The 19,973-nt window shown below is 40.6% G+C and overlaps 1 protein-coding gene across 5 annotated transcripts in view; it reads left to right on the forward strand.

Annotated features, from left to right (window-relative positions):
• Positions 1 to 19,973, forward strand: part of LOC129727706 (AP-1 complex subunit gamma-1-like) — a 132,267-nt gene that overhangs the window by 103,395 nt on the left and 8,899 nt on the right. For all 5 annotated transcript variants that reach the window (XM_055685776.1, XM_055685775.1, XM_055685777.1 and 2 more), the window contains exons 3-9: positions 16,794 to 16,861; positions 16,929 to 17,070; positions 17,129 to 17,317; positions 17,384 to 17,956; positions 18,519 to 18,903; positions 18,963 to 19,161; positions 19,253 to 19,373. In XM_055685776.1, coding sequence (XP_055541751.1) covers positions 16,794 to 16,861; positions 16,929 to 17,070; positions 17,129 to 17,317; positions 17,384 to 17,956; positions 18,519 to 18,903; positions 18,963 to 19,161; positions 19,253 to 19,373 — 1,677 coding nt within the window. The remainder of the gene's footprint in view (positions 1 to 16,793; positions 16,862 to 16,928; positions 17,071 to 17,128; positions 17,318 to 17,383; positions 17,957 to 18,518; positions 18,904 to 18,962; positions 19,162 to 19,252; positions 19,374 to 19,973) is intronic.

Consider the following 19,973-nt stretch of genomic DNA (forward strand, 5'->3'; position numbering starts at 1 on the left):
AAGGCGATTTTGGCCATTCTGAGCTTAATTTGGGATCATTTTCTTTTTTGGCCTTTTCTGGCCTTTAGAAGGCGATTTTGGCCATTCTGAACTTAATTTGGGATTATTTTCTTTTTTGGTCTTTTCTGGCCTTTAGAAGGCGTTTTGGCCATTCTGAGCTTAATTTGGGATCATTTTCTTTTTTGGCCTTTTCTGGCCTTTAGAAGGCGATTTTGGCCATTCTGAGCTTAATTTGGGATCATTTTCTTTTTTGGCCTTTTCTGGCCTTTAGAAGGCGATTTTGGCCATTCTGAGCTTAATTTGGGATCATTTTCTTTTTTGGCCTTTAGAAGGCGATTTTGGCCATTCTGAGCTTAATTTGGGATCATTTTCTTTTTTGACCTTTTCTGGCCTTTAGAAGGCGATTTTGGCCATTCTGAACTTAATTTGGGATCATTTTCTTTTTTGGCCTTTTCTGGCCTTTAGAAGGCGATTTTGGCCATTCTGAGCTTAATTTGGGATCATTTTCTTTTTTGACCTTTTCTGGCCTTTAGAAGGCGATTTTGGCCATTCTGAACTTAATTTGGGATCATTTTCTTTTTTGGCCTTTTCTGGCCTTTAGAAGGCGATTTTGGCCATTCTGACCTTAATTTGGGATTATTTTCTTTTTTGGTCTTTTCTGGCCTTTAGAAGGCGATTTTGGCCATTCTGAGCTTAATTTGGGATCATTTTCTTTTTTGGCCTTTTCTGGCCTTTAGAAGGCGATTTTGGCCATTCTGAGCTTAATTTGGGATCATTTTCTTTTTTGGCCTTTTCTGGCCTTTAGAAGGCGATTTTGGCCATTCTGAGCTTAATTTGGGATCATTTTCTTTTTTGGCCTTTTCTGGCCTTTAGAAGGCGATTTTGGCCATTCTGAACTTAATTTGGGATTATTTTCTTTTTTGGTCTTTTCTGGCCTTTAGAAGGCGATTTTGGCCATTCTGTGCTTAATTTGGGATCATTTTCTTTTTTGGCCTTTTCTGGCCTTTAGAAGGCGATTTTGGCCATTCTGAGCTTAATTTGAGATCATTTTCTTTTTTGGCCTTTAGAAGGCGATTTTGGCAATTCTGAGCTCAATTTGGGATCATTTTCTTTTTTGGCCTTTTCTGGCCTTTAGAAGGCGATTTTGGCCATTCTGAGCTTAATTTGGGATCATTTTCTTTTTTGGCCTTTTCTGGCCTTTAGAAGGCGATTTTGGCCATTCTGAGCTTAATTTGGGATTATTTTCTTTTTTGGCCTTTTCTGGCCTTTAGAAGGCGATTTTGGCCATTCTGAGCTTAATTTGGGATTATTTTCTTTTTTGGCCTTCTCTGGCTTTTAGAACGCGATTTCAGCCATTCTGAGCTCAATTTGGGATCATTTTCTTTTTTGACCTTTTCTGGCCTTTAGAAGGTGATTTTGGCCATTCAGAGCTTAATTTGGGATCATTTTCTTTTTTGGCCTTTAGAAGGCGATTTTGGCCATTCTGAGCTTAATTTGGGATCATTTTCTTTTTTGACCTTTTCTGGCCTTAAGAAGGCGATTTTGGCCATTCTGAACTTAATTTGGGATTATTTTCTTTTTTGGTCTTTTCTGGCCTTTAGAAGGCGTTTTGGCCATTCTGAGCTTAATTTGGGATCATTTTCTTTTTTGGCCTTTTCTGGTCTTTAGAAGGCGATTTTGGCCATTCTGAGCTGAATTTGGGATCATTTTCTTTTTTGGCCTTTTCTGGCCTTTAGAAGGCGATTTTGGCCATTCTGAACTTAATTTGGGATTATTTTCTTTTTTGGTCTTTTCTGGCCTTTAGAAGGCGATTTTGGCCATTCTGAGCTTAATTTGGGATCATTTTCTTTTTTGGCCTTTAGAAGGCGATTTTGGCAATTCTGAGCTCAATTTGGGATCATTTTCTTTTTTGGCCTTTTCTGGCCTTTAGAAGGCGATTTTGGCCATTCTGAGCTCAATTTGGGATCATTTTCTTTTTTGACCTTTTCTGGCCTTTAGAAGGTGATTTTGGCCATTCAGAGCTTAATTTGGGATCATTTTCTTTTTTGGCCTTTAGAAGGCGATTTTGGCCATTCTGAGCTTAATTTGGGATCATTTTCTTTTTTGACCTTTTCTGGCCTTTAGAAGGCGATTTTGGCCATTCTGAACTTAATTTGGGATCATTTTCTTTTTTGACCTTTTCTGGCCTTTAGAAGGCGATTTTGGCCATTCTGAACTTAATTTGGGATTATTTTCTTTTTTGGTCTTTTCTGGCCTTTAGAAGGCGATTTTGGCCATTCTGAGCTTAATTTGGGATTATTTTCTTTTTTGGCCTTTTCTGGCCTTTAGAAGGCGATTTTGGCCATTCTGAGCTTAATTTGGGATCATTTTCTTTTTTGGCCTTTTCTGGCCTTTAGAAGGCGTTTTGGCCATTCTGAGCTTAATTTGGGATCATTTTCTTTTTTGGCCTTTTCTGGCCTTTAGAAGGCGATTTTGGCCATTCTGAGCTTAATTTGGGATCATTTTCTTTTTTGGCCTTTTCTGGCCTTTAGAAGGCGTTTTGGCCATTCTGAGCTTAATTTGGGATCATTTTCTTTTTTGGCCTTTTCTGGCCTTTAGAAGGCGATTTTGGCCATTCTGAGCTTAATTTGGGATCATTTTCTTTTTTGGTCTTTTCTGGCCTTTAGAAGGCGATTTTGGCCATTCTGAGCTCAATTTGGGATCATTTTCTTTTTTGGTCTTTTCTGGCCTTTAGAAGGCGATTTTGGCCATTCTGAGCTGAATTTGGGATCATTTTCTTTTTTGACCTTTTCTGGCCTTTAGAAGGCGATTTTGGCCATTCTGAACTTAATTTGGGATTATTTTCTTTTTTGGTCTTTTCTGGCCTTTAGAAGGCGATTTTGGCCATTCTGAGCTTAATTTGGGATTATTTTCTTTTTTGGCCTTTTCTGGCCTTTAGAAGGCGATTTTGGCCATTCTGAACTTAATTTGGGATTATTTTCTTTTTTGGTCTTTTCTGGCCTTTAGAAGGCGATTTTGGCCATTCTGAGCTCAATTTGGGATCATTTTCTTTTTTGGTCTTTTCTGGCCTTTAGAAGGCGATTTTGGCCATTCTGAGCTCAATTTGGGATCATTTTCTTTTTTGGTCTTTTCTGGCCTTTAGAAGGCGATTTTGGCCATTCTGAGCTCAATTTGGGATCATTTTCTTTTTTGACCTTTTCTGGCCTTTAGAAGGCGATTTTGGCCATTCTGAACTTAATTTGGGATTATTTTCTTTTTTGGTCTTTTCTGGCCTTTAGAAGGCGATTTTGGCCATTCTGAGCTTAATTTGGGATTATTTTCTTTTTTGGCCTTTTCTGGCCTTTAGAAGGCGATTTTGGCCATTCTGAGCTTAATTTGGGATCATTTTCTTTTTTGGCCTTTTCTGGCCTTTAGAAGGCGTTTTGGCCATTCTGAGCTTAATTTGGGATCATTTTCTTTTTTGGCCTTTTCTGGCCTTTAGAAGGCGATTTTGGCCATTCTGAGCTTAATTTGGGATCATTTTCTTTTTTGGTCTTTTCTGGCCTTTAGAAGGCGATTTTGGCCATTCTGAGCTCAATTTGGGATCATTTTCTTTTTTGACCTTTTCTGGCCTTTAGAAGGTGATTTTGGCCATTCAGAGCTTAATTTGGGATCATTTTCTTTTTTGGCCTTTAGAAGGCGATTTTGGCCATTCTGAGCTTAATTTGGGATCATTTTCTTTTTTGGCCTTTTCTGGCCTTTAGAAGGCGATTTTGGCCATTCTGAGCTGAATTTGGGATCATTTTCTTTTTTGGCCTTTAGAAGGCGATTTTGGCCATTCTGAACTTAATTTGGGATTATTTTCTTTTTTGGTCTTTTCTGGCCTTTAGAAGGCGATTTTGGCCATTCTGAGCTTAATTTGGGATCTTTTTCTTTTTTAGCCTTTAGAAGGCGATTTTGGCCATTCTGAGCTTAATTTGGGATCATTTTCTTTTTTGACCTTTTCTGGCCTTTAGAAGGCGATTTTGGCCATTCTGAGCTTAATTTGGGATCATTTTCTTTTTTGGCCTTTTCTGGCCTTTAGAAGGCGATTTTGGCCATTCTGAGCTTAATTTGGGATTATTTTCTTTTTTGGCCTGTTCTGGCCTTTAGAAGGCGATTTTGGCCATTCTGAGCTTAATTTGGGATTATTTTCTTTTTTGGCCTTTTCTGGCCTTTAGAAGGCGATTTTGGCCATTCTGAGCTTAATTTGGGATCATTTTCTTTTTTGGCCTTTAGAAGGCGATTTTGGCCATTCTGAGCTTAATTTGGGATCATTTTCTTTTTTGGCCTTATCTGGCCTTTAGAAGGCGATTTTGGCCATTCAGAGCTTAATTTGGGATCATTTTCTTTTTTGGCCTTTTCTGGCCTTTAGAAGGCGATTTTGGCCATTCTGAACTTAATTTGGGATTATTTTCTTTTTTGGTCTTTTCTGGCCTTTAGAAGGCGTTTTGGCCATTCTGAGCTTAATTTGGGATCATTTTCTTTTTTGGCCTTATCTGGCCTTTAGAAGGCGATTTTGGCCATTCTGAGCTTAATTTGGGATCATTTTCTTTTTTGGCCTTTTCTGGCCTTTAGAAGGCGATTTTGGCCATTCTGAACTTAATTTGGGATTATTTTCTTTTTTGGTCTTTTCTGGCCTTTAGAAGGCGTTTTGGCCATTCTGAGCTTAATTTGGGATCATTTTCTTTTTTGGCCTTTTCTGGCCTTTAGAAGGCGATTTTGGCCATTCTGAGCTTAATTTGGGATCATTTTCTTTTTTGACCTTTTCTGGCCTTTAGAAGGCGATTTTGGCCATTCTGAGCTTAATTTGGGATCATTTTCTTTTTTGGCCTTATCTGGCCTTTAGAAGGCGATTTTGGCCATTCAGAGCTTAATTTGGGATTATTTTCTTTTTTGGCCTTATCTGGCCTTTAGAAGGCGATTTCGGCCATTCAGAGCTTAATTTGGGATCATTTTCTTTTTTGGCCTTTTCTGGCCTTTAGAAGGCGATTTTGGCCATTCTGAACTTAATTTGGGATTATTTTCTTTTTTGGTCTTTTCTGGCCTTTAGAAGGCGTTTTGGCCATTCTGAGCTTAATTTGGGATCATTTTCTTTTTTGGCCTTTTCTGGCCTTTAGAAGGCGATTTTGGCCATTCTGAGCTGAATTTGGGATCATTTTCTTTTTTGGCCTTTAGAAGGCGATTTTGGCCATTCTGAACTTAATTTGGGATTATTTTCTTTTTTGGTCTTTTCTGGCCTTTAGAAGGCGTTTTGGCCATTCTGAGCTTAATTTGGGATCATTTTCTTTTTTGGCCTTTTCTGGCCTTTAGAAGGCGATTTTGGCCATTCTGAGCTTAATTTGGGATCATTTTCTTTTTTGACCTTTTCTGGCCTTTAGAAGGCGATTTTGGCCATTCTGAGCTTAATTTGGGATCATTTTCTTTTTTGGCCTTATCTGGCCTTTAGAAGGCGATTTTGGCCATTCAGAGCTTAATTTGGGATCATTTTCTTTTTTGGCCTTTTCTGGCCTTTAGAAGGCGATTTTGGCCATTCTGAACTTAATTTGGGATTATTTTCTTTTTTGGTCTTTTCTGGCCTTTAGAAGGCGTTTTGGCCATTCTGAGCTTAATTTGGGATCATTTTCTTTTTTGGCCTTTTCTGGCCTTTAGAAGGCGATTTTGGCCATTCTGAGCTGAATTTGGGATCATTTTCTTTTTTGGCCTTTAGAAGGCGATTTTGGCCATTCTGAACTTAATTTGGGATTATTTTCTTTTTTGGTCTTTTCTGGCCTTTAGAAGGCGATTTTGGCCATTCTGAGCTTAATTTGGGATCATTTTCTTTTTTGGCCTTTTCTGGCCTTTAGAAGGCGATTTTGGCCATTCTGAGCTTAATTTGGGATTATTTTCTTTTTTGGTCTTTTCTGGCCTTTAGAAGGCGATTTTGGCCATTCTGAGCTTAATTTGGGATCATTTTCTTTTTTGGCCTTTAGAAGGCGATTTTGGCCATTCTGAGCTTAATTTGGGATCATAAATCACACCCTCAGCCCGTGTTTATTTTTCGCATCCTCGAAAAAATCACATACATCGCCTACTTTACAACTCAAAACATACAAACATATTATTTTCGTAATCGCCATCTACTGCGCTGCGACTTGCTACCATGCTTGTCATCCTCCTTAGTATGTGGGAAGAGCGGAGAAAAAATTCACCGCGCACTTCCCTTTCAGTATGAGAAATGTGCTTGCGTGTAGCTATACTTTCACCACACTGCTTCTTTCTGCGCTCCAAAGAGTCTCAATCACTTACAGAGTGACAAACACACTTACAGATCACCCTCATCTGAAGGAAACAAGAGGAGTGAATCACTCTATAGAGAATACGCATAAGTACACCACATTGCACACTGGCGAGTAGTCCGGAAAGTTGAAGAAAACCTACCGGGCGAAAGTGTAATCCTCGTGTACTGCCCATAATCGCATAATTGTAACATTTGCAAAATTGGATGTTCGAGAAAATGACACTTTTATATTTTGACCTTAAATGCATTGTTCCCAATATATTCTTGCAAATAGACACTTCAAATAAACTTACTATCATGAAGAAAGCACTACTTTACACTATGTATACATTGAACATTACTTTTGAAGTCAAATTGGTTGAAATTTTTGTAATGATACTTTTATTCCGTGACTTTTAAGGTACTTTTGAAATTTATCGTAAGGGAAATAAGTTTTTTCTTGTTGAATACAGTAGTCCAGCATGAGCTGAACATCAGAAACGGATTACAACGCAGTCTATTTTTTCTCCCAATCTCTTTTCCTCTTCTGTCATGCTCAAGAAACAAACTGTAAAAAGCACCGCAGAGAACTCTACTGTGTAACTATTGTGTGTAATGTCCATACGTGTAAGAAAGTACACCATAGTTCATTGTCTCGCAAGAGAGAGATTTAAAATTTCACCGTGGTGCTTTCTGGAAGCTCGCCAGATAAACATGGTCCGTCGTTCTCTTCTAGCATGTGCGTTGATTTACTCTCTAGTGTGGGAGCAGTTGTTTTCGCAATGCAAGATATTCTCCTGCACTCTAGAGATTTTCTGAGGAGAAAAGACAAGCCTGCTTGCGACTGCTGGTCGATCCATTTTCCAGTGAATCATGCTCTTGCAGCAGTGTTCGAATAGAAAATGAAGACTAAATTTGTGCATGCTAGCTTTCATACGTGAGAAATAATACAGGGGGATACGTACCTCGTAAAAAACGCGTTAATTCAAAAATCCGCGTAAAAATAATCACGGTAATATGAAAATGCGCGTAAAAAAACCGCGGTATTTAAGAAATCTGCCTGAGGTGAACTACCAACAAAGGATTCAGGAAAAACACTATTTAAAATAAAAGAGAAGTAAAAGAGGTCATTCCAGATTCTTTGGAGGGCCAAATCTTTTACTCAATAAACGCACAGATAATTTTCCTATCTATTACTATAAAAATAAAAGAAATTCGTTATTTGCGTCAATCTTGGTAGACTGCATGGAAGTTGAGTTTATCAAAGCGATTCTACTTTTTTTTTTTTTTTCAAGTGTTTCTATATTACAGCTTGATGAGGCGATTATATTGTAGCGATCAATAAATGGTCGGCGTGCGACCAGACCGAACCAAGCGCCATTTTTCTTGAAAATTGAGTTTTTAACACCAGTGGATGTTAAATTTGATAATCTATCTTTTATGAAAATACGAAATCATTTGAATAGTTTATATTGGTTTTATAACATAATTTCTTTGTAGCAGTTTGCAGGAAACATACGGGGTGGTTAAACTTTGATCGCCGATCACTCGAAATAAAGTTTTTGGCGCTTGGTTCGGTCTGGTCGCACGCCGACTAAGTGTTAACTCAGAATCCATAATGAATCCTATATCTCTTGTGCGATAACACCTTTCTACAGTTTGCTGTCCAAGAGTATTCGAATATTTGGGATTTTTTCCTTGTGTATAATATGACATAGCATTTTTCACGCTAAGATCAAGCAGTTTTTTTTTTTGCACCTAATGTAGAAAAAATTAACATTTTGCTTGAATTGTTGAAAATCCGATTTGGCACTTATGGAACTTCAGATGTCACTTAAATTTTGTACAAAAAGCGTCCCTTAAACCTAATCGTTTGTGTTCTATTCGTGAAATAAGATTCAATGCATTTGAGTAGGCCTTACTCAAATCCTAGCTTTCTGAGTCTGGAAATTAGCGTGGGAATATCTGATTTGTCAAAAACATCAATAAAATCCATATATAAGGTGCCTCTGTCAATAGCAAGGAAGCAATAACTATAAAAAATTAAATTTGTTGACACTATGTTAGTTGCACGTGATACGGTTCTTTACCTGACTAAATACTTTCTGATTTGCGTCAGCTTAAAAAAAGTTGGGAATACATGATATCATTGCAATTGCAGTTGCAGTTGAAAAGTTTTACGAAAGCTGGAGCTAATTTTTTTATAAGTGAGGGTGAAATCCCATCTTACCCTGGCATTTGCTTTACAAATATGTTATTTATTTGTTCATGAAGGTACGAGAAAATGTTTCTTATTTCGTCGCTATTTTTATATGGTTTGAAGTTCGCGAACTTGTTGCAGATTTACATCGAGTCAGACCTAATAAAGTCTTCATATTGCATGCGAGATGGGAAATAATTAGATTTCATTTTATCATTTGCGAATTTAAAAAAACTGGTTTGAGTCAGTTTCAAAGTTGAAAATAAAACCCTTGTGTTGTAATTCTCACAAGCTGAAGATATTCCAGTATCAAATTTATTGCATATATTCAAATGACTCTCTAAACTTTTTAGGTTCCTTAGCTTTAGTGTAAAATTTCAGCCAGATCAAAAACTCCTAGATCAAAGAAACGAACGAAACGAAACCGTCGAAAAGTTTCAAAAACTGTGAAAGTACGTTGAAAGAATATTCAAAGGTTCTCAATTCGCCGAACTTTCAACTCCTCTTCACTATAAACTAACAAAGAGCCTACGCTGAAACAATTATAACTCGTATCGAAAACACTTTTTGGATGTTTTGTCACAGCTCATCATCAACGGGCCTACCCCCGTTTCACCTTATGCCCCATCATTATGGTTATCACGTCGTATTGTTGTCACATGAGATGAGATGAAGAAAAAAAAAATTTTTTGTTCACTATCATTCCCCTCCATTATACCATAAAATAACACAGATAAAAACAGATTGTCATACGTTTCGAAAACACGCCGCTACTTCATTGTTCGCTCGATCGGTTGCTCGCTCGTGCACCAAAGAGGTAGAGAAGAAAACTATGTGACGAGTTGGACACTCCGCGGCACGGGGGAGGCCACCCACCTGTTGTTATTTTTCCCACCCATTCCAGCCTGGTTTCGTAAATTATGTTGCCAACAAACGGCAGAAAGAAATAGAGGGAGAGGAAAAAGTTAGCTTCGCGAGGTAGGTTCTCGCGGATTAGGGTCGAATATCGGAATGGAAATCGTTGTAATAATTATTGGGCCAGACAATGCTGTTACTGTTGTTGTTGTTGGTGTTGTTGTTTTTGTAATTGTTGCTAGAGAGGATGAAAATCCGTGCAATGCAGAGAACGGACCTTTTGGATAGTATTATAAGCTTAAGGAATTAAAAACGGAAAAATAAATATTCGTTGAAACACGGCGGCTTAAGCTAAAATATGAGCAAGCGTTGGATCAGTGTACGAAGTATGGAAACTGCGGTTAAGATTCATTTTTGAAGTAGAATACTTCTCTCAGGAAGTTCGGCTACATAGGGATGTAAAATGAAAATCTAAAACCGAAAAAAGTGAAAAATATGTCCAATTTCAAATGCTAATAAATCGGTTAGTATTCGATGGATTTCCTTCGTTCTTGCAGCAATAGATTGGAAAATCTTCTAAGATTATTCCCAGAATAAGATAATTGTAATTTTATTATTCACACTATTGTACTATTGAAAATAGTCAAGCCTTGTCAAAACGAAAAATTCGACCTCTGATTGGTCGTTATATGCTTGCTTCCCAAGCACGGTCGACAGGATCATATACCTTGCAATTGAAAACATGCTATTTGGCCTCTATAAGAGCCTGTTCCAGCCGGAGCCGCTCATAGAAGAACGACATCCAAAAGCTGTCTAGAAGAGGAGGCAATTTCGTCATCACAGATGATCTCAATGCTCGCCACTCCGCTTGGGGTGACTCTAGGTGCAACTCAAATGGTAACATCATCGTAGAAGATTCCGAAGCTGGATAGTACTATCCCGCTCATCCGGAATTGCCAACTTACATCTCTCCTGGTGGTGTAGGCTCTAAGCTTGACATTTTTCTGACCAACATCACCGATCGATTTTCGATTCCGAAAACCATAACAGAGCTCTCCTCGGATCATCTTCCGGTCATCGCTGAGATTGGTGCTAACGTAGAGCGGCGTCAAGTTCAGCAAAGAAGAAATTACCATCGTGCAAATTGGGCTGCAGCGGTATGTTGAAAACCATCTTGATGCGGACATCACTTTGAACAGCACTGGAGACATCGATCGTACTCTACAGTCCATGATAGACGTCATCCAGGAAGCAGAGTGCCGCTACATCCCATCTGTTCCAGTGACACGTAAGGAAGCAAATCGACGATAACACCAAGCGCATAATTTCCTTGCGAAACTCGCTGAGAAGGCAATATCAACGTACCCGCAACCCTAGGCACCGATTCTACGCTAGACAGCTGACAAAAACCGTTCAAGAACGTCTGGAGAAAGTGAAAAACAGACAGTTTGCAACCGAATTACGTAATTTGCCCAACTGCTCACGGCCATTTTGGCGTGTGGCTAAAGTGTTGAAGAACAAACCAAAACTCATTCCGCCATTAATAGTGAATAGTGAAACTTTGCTAACTTCCCGCGAAAAGGCTTGTGCTATCTCTCAGCATTTTGCCGCTTCCCACAATCTTGGTCGTGATATTGTGAGTGGAATCGAACCAGCTGTCAGTGAATCGATAGTAATTCTGGCCCGCTGATCAGCGGATAACAGTGACGAGGTACAAAACAACATTAAATTCTCTCGGAACATGAAGGCTCCCGGATTTGACGGAGTGTTAAACCTTGTGCTCAAAAACCTTGGACCAACAGCCTTGTCTGTGAGCATGAGCATGAGCATGAGCATGATTGACCGCCCGCGGTTGCTACTCCGTTATTGCCAGATCAGCTGTAATTACACAGAGAACCAATGGGTGATGTTTGGGACTAACATTCATCCTCAATGTGTAAAAACTGGTGATTTTATCTTTATGTTAGGCAATACCAGCGCCGGCCGCATCCGAATGCAGGTCAAAGAAGGAGTGTGTATGGGAATATGTTGACGTGATACTCGCTTTATTGGAAGCCGAGAACACCTCTGCACTTCCACGAGAAATCACTGGGATGTTGGAGAAAAGGGTAGGGTTTGCAGCAGATTTCGTTTTGGTAAACGATGCGCTGAATTCGGGTACCGGGTTCATAGCAAATATCGCGCCTACAAGTTCATATTAACCTCCGCGAAAATTATTACGCGATTCGAACTCGTTCTGTTTGATATACCACCGAAAAAAGGGCACGCGAGAATACCGGAACTGCGATTAAATTAATACAGACTAAAATATTCGAACATTCCCTCAACAAATCATCATGCAACTATCGAAGAGAGTCTCCCATTGGTGTATCTCAGCCGACTACACAATGTTACGAGAGCTACGAAAGCTCTATCCACGTTAACGTCTCGACACTTCTATTGTTTCCTCCAAGAGGTTATACCGAAAACTACATCGCGTTGATAATCTATCTGTAGAAAACACGAACTCATGGAAGGTATCGACGTGACATTCGGACATCTGTTTATGAAGTCCTTATACAACTACCGAAACGTATCTCCCATTGATTTATCCCAGCTGACTACACGATTTTACGAAAACTACTGGAGTTGAGTCCACGTTAACGTCTCGCCACTTCTATCGTTTCTTCGTGAAGGACCCTCTTTATACCGAAAATTATAACCGAAACTTATAACCGAAACCGAAAAATAATCTCGGTCACCCGGAGATATGGCTTTCTGCTTAACAGGTCGACTAACGGCATTCGTCTGTTCTTAAAAAGCGATTCACTACACTCTGTAAACCCTTAGATGTGCTTAACTAACCCGAGCCGAAGACGCGTTTACACCGGAGCGTCATGCACGGCAGCACTATTCCCTTCTACCGACGCAGACGCGCAGGGACACGGTGTTTCGCACCGGTTCTCTCTTATAATAAATAAACTAAGATACCTACTGGCAAAGTTTCATGCCTCCAAAGCCTAAAAACTAGGAAAAATGCAAATATGCATATCAAACCAAACAAAGTGCTAAGTTTATTAACAAAATGCCAAAACAATCGCAATCAAAATTTAGTTGTCGTGGACTATCGTCAGCCCGACCAAAACGGTTACAGTATAATTAAATAAAAATTGTTTATGTGTATTACAATTGTCCAAAAGCTAGAAAAGTCATAAAATAAAAGCATAGAACTAAGTGAAATGTCTGTAACCGACCAGTTAGGGCATGGTAGACGATGGGATCAAATACTTGTCGAGCGCGATATTGAATTTTCAAACTATTTTTAAACTATATTGTAAAACTGCCTATTTTGTTTTGTAAGAGTGTCATGCATTCACAGCTCATTTTTCAAAAGCCAAACTAATTATAAAACGAGCCCAACAATAGTCATCAGATTGAATTTAAGTTCGTAGTCTTTTTATTATAGCTGGCAACCCCGGGTCACTGGTCTACACCAAATAAAAACAAAAAAAAAGATTTTTGTTGCTATGTTTCTAGCCCCCGCGTGGCAAACGTCCATCGCGGATGAAACTTTGAACAGATTTTCAGTACTAAGGAAAAACTATACTTAGCTTATTAACAGAAATATGCATTAAGGAAATTCCATGATCTCGATAATCCGGCAAAAGATTTATCCTGCTTTATCTGTGTCCAGTGAGCACTGTTCTCTTCTAATAGTTATTTTCCCGTTTCTTTTTACGCCGGTCAAAGTCCAACGAAGTCGTTTTTTTTCTCCACAAAACGCACATTCGAGAATAATCAAGGCCAATTAACGTATTTAACACCAACTTTTCATGTTTTTTTCACTGTTTTCACACGCAATAATTAAGAAAACTTAGCGATTAGCAACGCGTTGCACGTACTCCCACGATATACTTTGCGTATCACTGACCAGAGAAACAAAAATGACCGCACCAAACTTTGTTTCTCTATTTCAAGATCTTGATTAACCACAACTCCGGGCAGGAATAAACTAAATAATCCACCAATGAAAATGGCATTTATACCACTTTTTTCTAAAAAAATTTTAATATCCAAACTGACAGAAAAAAAACCCGTCCGTTCGCGTTCATGGTTTACTCCGATCCTCCTTGGACCAACAGCCTTGTCTGTGGTGGAAAAAGTGTTCAACCGATGCCTTGAATTGGCGTACTTTCCAACAAAGTGGAAACTGGCGAAAGTGATTCCCATTTTGAAACCAGGAAAGGTTCCCACATGCCCCAAAAGCTACCGTCCCATCAGTCTGCTTTCTGCCCTCAGCAAGGTATTCGAACGATGCATCTACAGCCGTATTCTGTGCCACGCAGAAGTGAACAACATATTCCTGGACGAACAGTTCGGTTTTCGCAGAGGCCATTCAACAACATATCAACTGCAGAGAGTAACAAAACTCATCAATCGGAACAAGGAGCTATCTAAAACAACTGCCATGGCCTGCCTGGACATAGAAAAAGCATTCGACAACGTGTGGCACGACGGGCTTATCTACAAGCTACAGCGCTACAACTATCCCGTTTATCTAGTGAAGATTGTGCAAAACTATCTTACGCTGCGCAAATCTCAGGTCTGTGTGCTGGGTGGCCTGTCTGACCCATACGACGTAGGAGCTGGTGTTCCACAGGGCAGCATCCTTGGTCCTGTTCTGTACAACTTATTCACATCAGATATTCCTGAACTACCCAATGGAGGCATCCTGTCGCTGTTTGCTGATGATACCGCCATTATGTACGAGGGCAGACAGATCAACCAAATAGTTAAAAAGCTGCAAACTGGGCTTAACGTCTTTGTGAATTACCTCACCTCATGGAAAATTTGTGTGAATGCAGCAAAAACTCAGACCATAGTCTTCCCACATCGGAATAGTCAACGTTTGGTGCCGACAACAAAGATTCGGTTGAACAATGTGGATATTCCCTGGTCGTCAAATGTTCGCTACCTTGGTTTGACCTATGATCATAAGCTACTTTATCGCTCCCACATTGAACAAACAGTAACGAAAAGCTTAGTGCTAATGAAGAAGTTGTACCCGCTAATCAACCGAAAATCGAAATTATCCGTCGTGAATAAATTGACGGTATACAAACAGGTCACCCTGCCGATGCTTCTATACGCCTCGTCGATCTGGAGAACCTGCGCGAGAACCCACCTGCAAAAGATTCAACGGATCCAGAACAAGTTCCTGAAAATGATCTTGAACGTGCCCTTCGGAACCCGAACATCAGAAGTGCATCAAATAGCTGGTATCGATATGACCGAAAACATAATCTCTGCACACGCTGAAAACACTAAAAACAATGCACTTATTGTATATATATAGCTTTATTTATAAGTAGCTAGGTATATTTATTTAATAATTAAAACTCTAATGCCGAGCATTAAAATGTAAATCATGTACGTAGAAAAGGAAAAAGTAGTAACACTTATAGTACATTAAAAACATCAGAGTTGAAAAGTTGATAAAATTGAATCTCTCACAATGTTCAAAAAACAAATGTATAATGAAAATACTGTAAGAAAAATAAAGAATATTGAATCCAAAAAAAAATAAATGAGCCGCTCATAATAGTTCTAGACAGCGACAACAGCAGTCCTTCCTTAGCAGCAGCACATTTGCCTGTGGTTGGTCACCACGTCTCAGGAGCAGCGCGGTTTTTTTCAGCGTGTGTCGCCAGACAGCCATTATTCCCCCGTGTTGGGGCAACATGAAGATTGCCATCAGGAAATCCAATTCCGGAAATTAAAAATGCCTTTTTCAAGGCAAATAAACAAGTCATTGAAAATTAACAATTTTTGTCAACGCAAGCAAGCATTCTGTGTTGCATCCTAGCAATTTAAATTTGTCGCACCCGTCTAATTTACTGAATGTGAAATAGCTTCCACAGTGCATGTTGTCCGTGTATCTTAATTCCACCAGTGTTAGGGCAGCTCAAAGGTTGTAATTAGCAACCGATTCTGAACCGCAACATGCTTTTTTCAAGGCAAATAAAAAAATAATTGAAGGGTAATAATTTTCTGGCATCAACACAAGCAGACATTCTGTGCGGGATGCAATCAAACTCTGTTGTAGTTGTCTAATTTTCACTTTATTTAGTAAACCCCCCACTGTAGGGGCAGCGCAAAGGCTGCGATCAGCATGACCAACTTTGAATAACAAACTGCCCTGTTAGACCGCATTCACAATGACGAAGATGCAACACGCAACAGCGAGCAAACGAAATCGCTTGATGTTACAAACCGCAATAAGATACGGGTTAAACCCGTAACGTGTGTGAGAGCACCATCGGTGTTTATTCGCTGGATACAAAAATCATATGCGAATTGTGGAATAATTCGTCTAAAGAACATAAGGAAATGGTAAACCTGAACTGAAAGGCGTGGCCTATTACGTAGCACCCTTCGGCTATAAAAGAGTGTTTCTGGGAAAACTAGCTACATTCGTTAGTCGGAAGGTGAACTGGATGGACCGTCCACAACGTTGACAGCAGTAACAGCAGATATCGGCACTCAGCAGTAACAGACCATAGCAGCGGGTCGCGCCTGTGGCTGCCTTCAAATTAAACAAATCACTTGCCCTGTGGTTGGTCATCACGTCTCAGGCCTCTGCCAGGCTGAACGCCAACGCGAGCGATCGGGCGAGATTTTTGCGGTACATCAGCCGGCACTTCCTCTAATGGAAAAGTGGGATCATTTTGTTTAGAAGAATATTACTGTCGGTAATATTACAGAGATGCGATTGCATCATATCCGATATGGAATTGAACAATTGTTCTTTTGAGGACAAATAAAACACTTAATTTGAAGAGTTAATAGCTTTGGGTACCAGTAGCAGTATGGTAACAGCCTCTGCGATAGGTGCAGCCGGTACTTCCCTAAGGCCGATGTAATAAGGAAGTAAATGGAAGCGGCACAGCGAAACAGTTCGGGTCTTCTTAGACGCGCGTCATTTTTCGTACGATAGCGGCGGTATTAGCGGTAGATGCATTTGTCAACACTTACTCCAGTAAAGCCGTGTCTAATTTTCAATGTGAAAACACCTTTCTATTGTGTTGGCCGTGCGCATTAGGCCTCTGCCAGGCTAAACGCGATAAGCGGCGCGAACCGATACGCCGGCCGTAGGTTAATTTACAGCCGTAAGTAGAGCTATGTAAAAGTATTCTACTTCAACCTTGCGGTCGTGGCTTTGCACACAACCCTCCTGTGATTTTTATCTCGTGCAGATGTTATGCAACTAGATTTCAGATTTAGTTTGAATTATGTAGTTTAACAGCAGCATTCATAGCTGTGTACAAGAGGAGATTTAGGGGCTTGAATAGCCTCAAACTTTCTCCCCCGTGGCAACAAATTTAAATTGGAGAGTTTAAATTTAGGAATACAAGAAGCATATTGAAAATGAATCATATTTGTAAACCTAAACAAACTTTTTTGTTTTCTCTGTATTTCCAGATACAGCCCAGGTCTAACAATCAACAATATCAAACAAGTGATCAACGAAACAATCGAAACCAATATTCGTGAGTCTTAGTGAGTTTTTATGTAGCGAACTGATTAATGTTGAACTTTTCATTAACTAACCAACAGTAAGAAAGCCTTCACCGACGCGACTTCGGGAACTGATTCGTCAAATACGGGCCGCACGAACTGCCGCCGAGGAGCGATCCGTAGTCAACACAGAATGTGCCTACATCCGCAGTACCTTCCGGGAAACGGATTGCATTTGGAAGTGAGTAAAACTTAGCTTTTCCCCATTTGATACTAAACCTAGCATTATTTCTCACCAGATGTCGCAACATGGCCAAACTGCTGTACATACACATGCTGGGCTATCCGGCTCACTTTGGACAGATGGAGGCCCTGAAGTTGGCAGCAAGTCCCAAGTACACCGACAAACGGATCGGATACCTTGGGGCGATGCTGCTACTGGACGAACGGCAGGACGTTCATGTCTTGCTAACCAATTGCTTGAAGAAGTACGTATAGCTTTCATTCCCTATGCTGACTCCCCCTTGTTACCTCCCTCGTTTGACAACTTACAGTGACCTCAACAGTCCGACGCAGTTCATCGTGGGAACCGCCCTCTGTACGCTTGCCGCCATTGCCTCCCCGGAGATGGCACGCGATCTGACGCACGAAATCGAGCGTGTCATTGCTTCCTCGAACACTTTCCTCCGCAAGAAAGCAATCCTCTGTGCCTTTCGCATGATCCGCCGAGTGCCTGAACTGATGGAGGAGTATTTGCCCCGCTGTGCGCAGTTTTTGAACGACAAAAACCACGGCATTCTCGTATCGACGGTCACACTAATAACGGAAATGTGCGACCAGAGTCCGTATGCGTTGGCGTTCTTCAAAGCCTCCATCCCAGCACTGGTTCGATTGCTGAAAACCTTAACCGTAAGCGGTTACTCCCCGGAGCATGTGGTTAATGGAGTCAGCGATCCGTTTCTACAGGTTAAGTTGCTGCGCCTGCTGCGAACCCTCGGTCATGGTGATCCCGATCAGTCGGAGATCATGAACGATGCATTGGCCCAGGTTGCAACCAACACCGAGACGAACAAAAATGCGGGCAATGCGATACTCTACGAGACGGTACTGACTATCATGAACGTTGAGTAAGTAACGTATAATTTCAATATTTTTCAAAAATTGTCAATATAGGAATCTCGAGTGATAAATATAAAACTGCTATGACCAAAATAGGAACCTTTGATTTTGGAGAGGAATATACGTGAAATCAATTGATTTTCCCGTAGAATTTACTCATTTGAAGGTAGAAGTTTCGAGATCAGGCCCGGATTTAAGGGGGAGCAAAGGGGGCAAATGCCCCGGGCCTCCCGTATCAAGGGGCCCCTTAGTCCTGGGGCGTCCTATTTTTTTTTTGCTCGTCACCTTCCAGAACGTTACCTCGAAATGTTCGAAGAAAAGAGGGCCTCACAAACAAATTTGCCCCGGGCCCCCCACCGTCTAAACCCGGCCCTGTTCGAGATCATTCAATACATTCAGTCAAAACTCTATTTTAAATAGAAGAAATCAAAAATAGGCTTGAAAAAAAAACCTTGACGCTTTACATAAAAACATCAAGATTTTTTTTTAAATTCCAAATATGCAAAAATTCGAGGATACATCGAACTCCATAGATGAATTAGCATAAAATTCCTCAATTTCCACCGCCAGATCGGAAAACAGCTTGCGCGTGCTGGCAGTCAACATCCTCGGTCGGTTTCTGCTCAACAGTGACAAGAACATACGCTTCGTTGGTCTGCTGACGCTGGTTAAGACGGTACAGCGGGACATGACGGCCATCCAGCGGCATCGTATCACCATCCTCGAGTGCCTTACCGACTCGGACAGCTCGATCCAGCGCTGTGCCATGGAGCTGTCCTTCACCCTGATCAACTCCCAGAACATCGAGATGATCGTGCGGGAAGTGCTCAAGTACCTGGAGACGGCCGAAGCGGAGATGAAGAGTATCTGCAGTAGCAAAATAGTATCAGCTGCCGAACTGTACTCGCCATCAATTCACTGGCATCTGGATGTCCTACTTAAAATTCTTACGATAGTAGGTGTCCCATCAATAGTTTGTCGTTAGTATTTATCACCTCTTAAATTTTCACACAGGCCGGTAACAACATCAGGGACGATGTTATTTCCTCCACCATCCAACTCATATCGAACAGCCCCAGAGAAGAGCAGCACTTCATAGCTGGGAAAATGTTGGAATCGATAACGAACATGAACCTGTTGGAAAATCGCCAACCCCTGGTGCAGGTGGCCGTTTGGACGCTCGGAGAGTACGGAGAGGCAGGTCATTTCGATGGTATGATGAGCCAGAGCCCATTCAGTATTTATTCATTCGTAATAACAATCCTCAATGTGAATGTTTTTTTTTTTTATTTTCCCTTTTCCAGAGAACGAACTTATCGACCACTATCGGCAACTGCTCTGGGCACCGCATCTGTCCATCACTACCAAGCAGTACATTCTGGTATCGTTGGCCAAACTCAGCGTACGGATGGAACATTGCACGACGTATGTATGACCCGTAATGAAAATCTAAATTGCACCTGTGCCATGATTGTACAGTTAGGCGTGTTATCTCTACCTTGACGCGCGCCTGTATGTGTGTGAGTGTATGCTTGTATACGCTTAGTTTTATCAGCGAACAAACAACACCGCGCACTACTTACTTCCTGTCTCCTGTCTTTGCCCTCCTGGAAAGCTCAACCCAAAAACCAAACAGCCAACCGAAGTTGTACGGAATATATTTTACTGTTTGGTGCCACGGCCGGTGTTTTCGAAATGATTTTCCTTATCTTGTGTCACACTACTGATACTGCGCCGTTGGTTCGCTGTCAGCAAGCACCCCAACCTTACCGCAAAAGCAATTCACTTTCGCTTGTTTGCACGGGTTACATTCCGGTCGCCGGTGGCCGGAATGGTTGCTTAATCATATATGAAAAAAAAAAAACTGCTGGGTTTCGGGACTTGATAACATCATAATGTGCTCTGTTTCTGGTAAACATATGAATAGACAATGATTTCAACTTGTCAACGTTCGTAAAAATTCCCAACAGGTAAATTTGGTTCGGAAACATATGAAAGCTTGTGATTATTTTATTATGAAACGTA

Source organism: Wyeomyia smithii, chromosome 3 (genome assembly GCF_029784165.1).
Source record: "Wyeomyia smithii strain HCP4-BCI-WySm-NY-G18 chromosome 3, ASM2978416v1, whole genome shotgun sequence".
Classification (NCBI taxonomy): Eukaryota; Metazoa; Arthropoda; class Insecta; order Diptera; family Culicidae; genus Wyeomyia; species Wyeomyia smithii.